This window comes from Castor canadensis, chromosome 14 (genome assembly GCF_047511655.1).
Source record: "Castor canadensis chromosome 14, mCasCan1.hap1v2, whole genome shotgun sequence".
In the NCBI taxonomy this organism is placed as follows: domain Eukaryota; kingdom Metazoa; phylum Chordata; class Mammalia; order Rodentia; family Castoridae; genus Castor; species Castor canadensis.
In genome coordinates, this window is record NC_133399.1 from 7,667,876 (window position 1) to 7,677,749 (window position 9,874).

General features: G+C 36.2%; 1 protein-coding gene across 1 annotated transcript; it reads right to left on the reverse strand.

Moving 5' to 3' along the window:
• Positions 1 to 1,129: 1,129 nt before the first annotated feature.
• Positions 1,130 to 2,098, reverse strand: LOC109675367 (olfactory receptor 7A17-like). Its single transcript, XM_020152092.2, has one exon. The coding sequence runs from the start codon at positions 2,096 to 2,098 to the stop codon at positions 1,130 to 1,132; it is 969 nt and encodes a 322-aa protein (XP_020007681.2).
• Positions 2,099 to 9,874: the final 7,776 nt, after the last annotated feature.

Genomic DNA, 9,874 nt, shown 5'->3' on the forward strand with positions numbered 1-9,874 from the left:
ATCACTGTCTCCCTCAGAATCTCCTCTGAATACAGGATCTTAACAAAGTAAGATAGGGCATTAACATTTAATTTTCTCCAATTCTGTTTTGTTATTCAATTTATTCACATAAATTTAAAAAAGGAGGTTAATCACAGATTTCCCTGTACTTATGAGGTCCCACCACGTGCAGAATGACATTAAAACAGACCTTGCATTCATTTATATTTACTTCCTTTGACAAAAGAAAGTATGCTAATTTTAAGCAAAATAAATTATTATGGCTTGAAGATGAATTGTTTTCCACAGTCTCATGGTTTGTACACCTGACTTTTGGTTGACTGGCTTTTTTAAAGTGGTTGGATATCAACTAATCAATGTATTAAGCCCTTAATGGATTCCTAATCTGTTGTCATTTTGGGGAGGTGGCAGAAAGTATGACATGAGGTCTGATTGGAGGAAATAGGCCAATGAGGGCATGCACTGCACATATGTATCTTGTCCCCTGTCCCTTACATTTTCATCTTGCTTGATGGTCACCATAACATGAATTTCTTTGTTCTACCCAAACTTTTGTGATGTTCTGCCTCACTACAGCCCAGAAACAATGGAGGAGACTGAGCATGGACTGGAACCAATAAAACCATGAAATAAATAAACCTTTTCTTTCTTAAAGTGGTTAGGGCTGTTAATTAAATAATAGAACAAATGATAAAAATGCAAACAAAATAGTGTAGTCTAAGGTTTTCTTACAAAATGAGATCTTCCAAATGACCTAAGTCTCCAAATACATTCTCCACCTCAAAATGTGTAAAACATACTACTATTTAGTAAAACAAAATAATAATTATTTGGTGTGATACATGTCTCTTGAAAAGAAATAGTTGCCCAAAATCTGTCCTATTGGAGAAAATAGAGTACCCAAGTGATTCAAAGTTGGAAAAGCTTTGGGAAAGATGAAAAACAATAACATGGAAAAGAGTAGATGTCACCAAGAACAGAAGGTGTCATAAGGTAAATTTTGTATTTGAATCTCATAACAAAGATGATCAGAGTAAGAGAAGCATCAAGAATAAAGTAAAAGTAACAATTTCTACTCCTGCCACAGGATAAAAGACTCGTATGACTGACTCAGAGGCTTTGAGTCCTATCAAGGATCTTTCTTTAGTCTCAGCACAACTGGTCCTTTTATTATTTTTATCTGAAAGAGTCTTTTCAGAGCCCTCTTGATATCCTTATTCCTCAGAGTGTAGATGAAGGGGTTGAGCATGGGGGTGACAACACTGTACATCACTGAGGCTCTTGCAGTTGAATGCGATTTTTCCATTGAAGAAGAACTAAGGTACACACCTAGACCCGTGCAATAATATAAGGAAACAACAGAGAGGTGAGATGCACAGGTGGAAAATGCTTTGTACTTACCCTGAGGTGATGAGATTGCACAGATGGAGGAAATGATCCTGAAGTAAGAGTAAAGGATGCCAGCAAATGGACAGCAAGCCAATAGAACAGCTGCAAAATATATCACTACCTCATTGAGAAAGGTGTCAGAACATGCATGGTGGATCACTTGATAAAGATCACAGAAAAAGTGTGGGATTTCCAGTTCTGTACAGAAGGAAAGTTGCAGCACCATCAAACTTTGTAGGATAGAATGCACGACATTCACCAGCCAGGACACCAGAACCAGTAACACACAAAGTTGGGGGTTCATGATGACTGTGTAATGCAGTGGGTGACAAATGGCCACAAAGCGGTCATAAGCCATCACAGTCAGCAGAAAGATGTCCAAACCTGAAAAGAGAATGAAAAAAAGCATTTGGGTGATGCAACCTGCATATCTGATGATCTTGCTCTGTGTCTGGATGTTCACCAGCATCTTTGGGACGGTGGTGGAGGTGAAGCAGATGTCCACAAAGGACAGGATGGAGAGGAAGAAGTACATGGGTGTGTGCAGGTGGGAATCTGAGATCGTGGTCAGGATGATGAGCAGGTTTCCAAGCACAGTGACCAGATACATGGACAGGAACAGTCCAAAGATGAAAGACTGCAATCTGGGGTCCTGTGAAATTCCAAGAAGCATAAATTCTGATATTTGTGTATTATTTTCTGGCCCCATGTAGTCAGTATAACTAAATGAAAAAGAGAGAGAGAGAAAAGGTATAACCAAATTATGTAATACTACACTGAACAATGCACTGTCATAAATAGTCTGTAGTCAAAACATGTGTTCTATGTGTGAATATTTTCCTATATAAGGTAGCCCTTTGCCATCTATGATTTGTAATTCCTGTCCCACTATCAGATTTTTTCCTATGTGACTAGGGAAATGGCAGCTGTTACATGATGAGAGATGGTCTCAGAAAGTAGTGAAGAAAAGTGAGACTGTTGCTACTAAAACTTACAGGCACAAAGAAACTGCTGATTTTGTATTTGGAGTTGTCTACAATGGTGTCTTCTGAATTGCAATACCTCCCTTTTTATTTCTACCAGTTGCCTTTTGTTCTGATCTCTTTTAGTATGAGTTACATTTGGGCATAAATTGAGCCCAGGTCCCCTTTCTCTTAACCCTACTCTCAGTCCTGAAGACACACACACACACACACACACACACACACACACACGGGCAGAAACTCGGTCACTATGGAAAAACATGTCACATGCTGTGTGTCATGGGGCCATGTTAATATTATGTTTTTCCTATCACCCACTGTACTATGAGAGAAATGCCAGCGAGGCTGACTCAGAAATTCCACATTGTAAATTTCCCATAGGCTTTCAGAATTGAGGCTACTTTTTGCAACTGCTATTTTCTACCTCATTTAAAGAAAAGTAAGAAAAAAAGAAAACAAGGTCTGCTACAATAACTCAGTTGTAGAGAACTTAACAAGCATAAACTATGTGCTGGAATCTGTCCCCAGAACAGCATAAGCAAAAAGAATTAATACAAAAATTGCTCCATAAAGAGAGAGAGAGAGAGAGAGAGAGAGAAAGAGAGAGAAACTGAATTTCCTTAAGAGTATAAACTAAATTAGGTGAAAGGAAGACACAGCTCTTTCCCTCCTTTCTAGCTTCATTTGAACTCCAACCACATCCTCCAAAGATAAAAACAAATTTCTCAAAAGACAAAAGTAATGATACTTTTGAGCACTACTACAAAGAGAGAACATCGTATGAAGGAAGTAAATAAGCCTCAAGGGAAGAAAAAAGAAATATTCCCAAAATATAAAAATGAACAAAATCCATGCAGTGTTTATATGAAATATTAGAAAAGATTTTTCTCTAACATTCAATATTGACTTGCTTAATTAATTTTTATGGATTACTCCATTTTCAATTAACATAATTTTAACTACACATGCATGAAATGTAAGTTTGATTACATGTATACCTGGTGTAAAAATCAAATCAAATCAAGACAATTTTCGTATCCATCACTTCAAACATTGTACATTTTGTTGATGCTGACCATATTCAAAATCATCCTTCCAGTTACATTAAAACATGTGATTCATTCGTGTTAACAAGAGTCACTCTACTGTGCAGTAGAAGAGCAAAACTGATTCCTCATATCTGACTGTAACTTTGCACCCATTGAACAACTTCTGCCTGATCTTGCTCCCTCTCTCATTACTTGTCACTGTTAACCAATATTCTACTCTCTACATCCGCGATATAAACTTTCAGATTCCACTGAGAAAACTAATTGCTCTTTCTCATTGTAATTAACCAACCATATGCAGCAAGAAAAATAACAATTGTTTTCTATGGACAAGAGAAAATGACACAGTGTAGTTTCTCCAGTTCCTTGTGTGAGGTATTTCCTTTGTTGTTACCCTGTTTTCAATTTTGAACTCTTTGGACAAATCCAATGAGCACATTCACATCTTGCATGTGCTTTTGGCTAAAATGCCTCTCCAGAATAAATTCTACAAACTCTGCCGAGCAATGACAATTCTCCCTTTTACACTAATTAGAGTCCTACCAGTGGCTGCTCCCTGAGCGCACTGCATCACACACACACTCATTTCCTACACCGTGCTGAGTCTCAACATCATGATGCCAGATCCAAATGAGCAGAGATTCACCTGCTTTGTTCATGTTTCTGTTTGCATAGCAGCAGAGGTGTGTATTTTATAAACTTAAAAGAATACTTTAGAAATAAAAGAATGTTAAGATAAAAGCAGGTTGAACAGTGGTTTCAAATATCTTTATTATACAATATTGAATGGAGCAAAAAGAATTGAGATGAAGAAGATGTATGATACCAATAATGTAATTCTTTCAACATTGATTGATAAGTATCAGTGCTCTGAACATAAGAGTTTGAGGCAGTGGTCCTCAACTATGACATGTAGCAAATGTTCAATAACTATTAGTTGAATGAATCAGGAATCATGCCTCTATATATATCACCATTTAATATATGCAAAGCCTGTTCTAATGGAATTAGAGCAAGTAGAATTGTAAAGTAACAGTGGCAAAATGACTGTCTTGAAATTGAAGTTGACCCATGAAATCCCTAAAATCAGAGGAAGTAAAGACCACAGTAAGAAAGTAAACCATGTATTTTAGAAGGACATCAAGAAAACTACATATGATGTTTGTGGGTGGGCAAACTTATCTTGATTAAGAGTAGAAACTCAGATAAAAAAACATAGACATATTTTACTAAATACTGTTGAAATTTTTTATAAGTAAAATGTCACTCTACAAGCAAAAACAGACATAGTAAATAGGATTCTACAGAAATTATGAGAAGTTTGGGAAATGGGTGTAGGATACACATAATCAAATAAACACAGCACTGCACTTCCTAAATAAAAAAAAACCACCCTCATGTCATGCACATCCCTCCACTAGAAATGCAGTTTATCTTTTCCACCTGATTAAATACAATTGTGCTTGGACACATGTTCTACTTACATTGAGCCATTTTAAGTGTCAAAATTTCCTTTCTAACCGTACTTCCAAAGCCATCAATTCATTTTCATCAATGAATCTGCATTACTGAGTTCAATGTTCACTTCCTTTTCCAGCATGGTAAATAAACACATCAATGAATTATTGCAACTAACAAGTAAGTAGCCACAGCCACTTCTCAGCTCTAAGAGAGTCTGGGCTGGCTCAGGGGTTACCTTAGCTAAATGTTCTTGGCTTCCATATCACAGAAGGTCATCTGAAGCCACTAATGAGCTCTCAGACTCACCTGGATTATTCTCCTGAATGGAAGGTCTATATGTGCAAGTCAATTTCCTTTTTGGGTGGTTGACAATGGAGACTGAAGCTATGTAGCCATACATAACCACAAGAATGTATCAAATATTAGTCCCCAATAAATATGAGGACTCTAATGGAAGGACTACGCCCCTGCTAGACGATGGCTGTACATGCCAAAACAATGCCAGGTGCGGTATTTTCAGCTCTGTGTGTCTGCTGAATAGGCAAACTTCCCTCTTCTATTTCCAGTCCTGAGTATGTCATTTCCTATGGGACATTGCACATCACAGGAGAAAAATTTCTCTGCTGGTTCTCAGTTCCCAAGACACCTGGTTAAATGTCAGAAAAATCCTCCATCATTTCCTCTTCCTTCCAGAATTCTACACCCCTGAAACCATATTGCAATTCTCAATTAAGATTTTCCAGAAGTCTAAGACTGATGAGTCTGTCTTTATCAGGTCCCTTGGCTCCACAACACCTTGTCTAGTTTTGAGAACACCTCCCTAATATCTCCAAAACTCCTGACTCACTTTTCTTCATCAATGGGCTGACTCACGATCCCTTGGTATAAAAGCATTAGTACTGCAATCCTTGCTTTATTATTTTCCAAAGTAGATAAACAAGTGTCATTATTCAGTCATGCATTTATAAGTAGTTAGAACATTCAAAGACATATATTTATATCATTACATATATATTACCTGGATATTAGCAACTAATGAGATTTTTCTCATTTACTTGGTATATAATTTGTGTTCTGAACTGATGTAAACCTCTTTATACATTCACACAAATAGGATTCAGGATGGGCCCATCAGTACTGTTGGGCCCATTAGGAATTAGGATCCCCACATAGGAATTTTAGAGGGTCAGAAATATGTAGTGCACAAAAAAATGGAAAAGCCATGAATGTGAAGACTACAGTTCTGTAGTTTATCAGGTGTTCAGTAGACATTTCTTGAGTCTATGAATACATAAATGATTTGGTAGGATAGATAGATTTAGACATCAGTGAGAAATGATGGTATAATAGCTCAGGATGAACAATGAGTGATAGCAAAGGGAAGATATGTCTAAGATTTCCAAAAGTAGAGGAAAAGTCTGGAGGCAGTAAATATGGAAATGTAGTGTGTCAGAGGTAGGAAAGTTCCAGAAATATCCTTGAGTGAGATCTTGAAAATCATTATTGTTCTGCTGGGCTTTAAAAACTAAGGTGCCATGTTGTGAGAGGCCCATATGGCAAGAAGGTGAGGACAGTTCTTAGTGCTGAAAAAGAGCCTGAACAACACCCAGAAAGACAACAGGACCTCAGTCCCATCAACACAAGTGAACGAATTCTGTTCATGACCTGAACGAGCCTGGAGGAGGCTCCTGAGCTCCAGGTGAGAACTCAGTCAGACCAATGGTGTGATTTGGGCAATGTGAAACCATGACCAGAAAAATCAGCAGAGGGCTGTGTGAAATTCCCATCTGCTTATTAGAAGTATAACAATTGACTGCTGTGCTAAGACACATAATTTTGGGTAATCTGTTTCACAGAAATAGAAAAGTAATATCAATGTAATGTCTCCTAAATTACGTAGGTTATTATTATTTTATTATATTATTATATCATTTTATTATATTATTATATATTATTATTTTTAAAGGTCACACACTTGTATGTATTTATGGGGAATAGTATGTTTTAATATATTTTAAATAGGCAATGATTTACACAGGGTCATTTGGAGATCTATCATCTCCAATATTATGAATTATGTCATAGAACATTCAAAATGCTTTTTCAAGTTATTTTGAAATCTACACTAACTTATTATTAACTGCAGTCATGATAGTATGATATGTAAGGACATCAGAAATGTTTCTTCCTATCTTACTACATTTTCTACCCTATCACAAATCTCTCTCCTCCTTCTATCCTACCTTTCTCACCACTTGGCAGAGAAATTTTCCTCTCATCTTCATAGTCAGTAAGTTTACTATGAAGTCTGTGATCAACAAGTTGACTATGAAGTCAATTTATTTGGCTTCTACATAGACTAGGTACATGTCATAGCACACACTTTTGTTATTTACAGGGACATGGTTCCCAGGAGACTGTCACCACAATTGCTCAGGATGCACAGAGTTCATTACTGTGCTGTGAAATCTTGATTAATTTTTGCCATAAAGGCATACAACTTTGCTAAAGGCATGCCATCTTTCAATTTATCGTTTAAATTAATTCCATGGTATTTTTTTGCTTGGGAGTATTATAATTTTTATCAGGTCTTTGAGCAGCATTTTCTTTTGGGAAAGCATATTTTCACAAAATTAAGGGCAGAGATACACTCAGGAGATCACACAGCAATTTAAATTCAACTGCTGATAACATGCATGACTGAAAGCCTCCCCACATCAACTGAGTTGAGTAATGCATGGGTGAAAATTTCAAATTTTCCTTTATGAAACTTATTTTGCTTTTTAAGATTTCTTTATTTTTTTGACTATGCTTGGTCAAAACCAAGTGAAATAAATGCATCAATAAGGCAGGTTTAATGCATGTGTCTCTGTATCTTAGGATTCTTTACTTAATGGTCTCCATTTCCTTCTTTCTCACTTCAAATTTAAAAATTTCATTCCTTTTCATGGCCATGTAACATTCCATCGTATATATCTGCCATATGTTCCTCATCCATTTACCTGTAAGAAGTTGTTCACATTCATTCTCTATTTTGGCCATTGTGAATAACATGAAAATTAACAGGAAGTGTAAGTATTTCTTCAAATTAGTTATTTTCTTTACTTTGGGGTTATATTGTACAGTAAGATTTGTAGACTATGGGTAGTACTATCATAACAAATTCTCCACCACTAAGTTACCATGTTCACTACGTTAGGTGGATTAAAATTATGTGTGAGAGTCCTGATATTTTCAAGGTATGATGTGTTCAATGGAATGTTCATGTTATTGTTTTGAATATAATTCTTCTGTGTTTTTAAATAAACCATTAGAGAACAGAAGAAAATGTCCACAGATACTTTACAATGTATTTAAGTCTCAAGTCTTAAGTTTCAATAGATCGTTATTTTTAATGTACAATTTCATGGGTATGTGCCCAATTAACTATATATATATGTATGTATATTTATAAATATGAATACATATACAACTATATATATATGGAGAGAGAGATGTATATATAGATATAAAGAGATATAGCATGTAATTACCAAACCACACAAGTTAACATGTTTAAATTATCATAATTTTTTCATGAACACATAATATTGGACATGTCTTTGGAGCAGAGTGTTATATTTAAATACATTTATACAATGTGTACTAATAATCAAATCAGGTATTCAATATTTCTGGGTATCTATCACTAGTTGTATATCTTGCAAGCTTCTCTCTTTAATTAACAATGAAATATGTGATAGCTTACAATGAAGAGTGGGTGACCCACTCTGCTGGTACTCAAACTGGGTTTTGGTGCCCATTATCTAACTTAACACTAACCTCTCTAACCACTTTCCAATCAGTTTTTAATGGCCATATTCTAGTCATCTGGGAAGACATACATGGACAGGTGTGCTGAACTGTCCAGATAAGACTAATAGCCATCAAGTCCCAAGAGTGCTGCTGGTGCCAGTCCCAGAATCCAAAGGCTGAAGAAACTAGAGTCTAACATTCCAGGGAAGCAGCCAGAAAGACATACCATGCTCAAGAAGGTAAGAGAGAGAGAAAGAGACAGATCTCCCCATACGCTGCTTCCTGTTCCATCTTGACCATGAGATAACTGGACACTGCTACTTACATTCAGGGTGGAATATCCTCAATTGGTTATTTGATAACCCTGTGTTAATCTTCATGAGGAATAGCCTCCAGCACAACCAGAATTAATGATTTACTAATTCTCTTGGCACCCCTTAAGCCACTTAAGTTCACACCCCAAATTAAGCATCCATTTGTCCAAGGCCAAAGCCAAATGGCAGTGACATGCACTCCTATCATGTGAGACACTGTGAGGACCCAAAGTAGTGGATAGGATTGAACATTCTTCCTATAGAAAAAAATAATAGCCATCCCAAATAGTAAAATATAAATAAAATTATATCTGGAGTAGAAACTCACAAGCAACTACTTCATAGTTCTTTGGAGAGCAAATGTTTCAAAATTGTAAGATATAGATTTAAACAAGGAGGAAGAGAAGAATGAGAAATTGTTGGATGCACTAAGAATTGAGGGAGGATAGACCAGGGAAAATGAGGCATGAAAAACAGGAGCCAGGAATTTAGAGATAATCTCAGTATTAATGACTAGTTTGAATAAAAGCATACTACCTTCTTTTATTTAAGCATCACATTGCCAAGTGAGCTGCAATGTACAATGAAAAAACAAGAGGCAGCTCTCCCTCAACCTTGCATGCATGTCCAATATTATTGTACTCCACAAATTGAACAAGGATACCTTGAAAAGAGACATTGACCTGGGAACAGATATCTGAAAAATGACTCCATTTATTACAAAAGTGTTTTTAGTGGAAAATATTTATTTCAAGGCAGGACACCTGTCTTAAAGGGATTATCTGGTAGAATACATCCTTTGTTTAAATGATTGCTCAGACATCTATGTCATAGTGGCCCAAATTGAATAAACACACCAATCTTGGGCAAAATTGTGAAGACT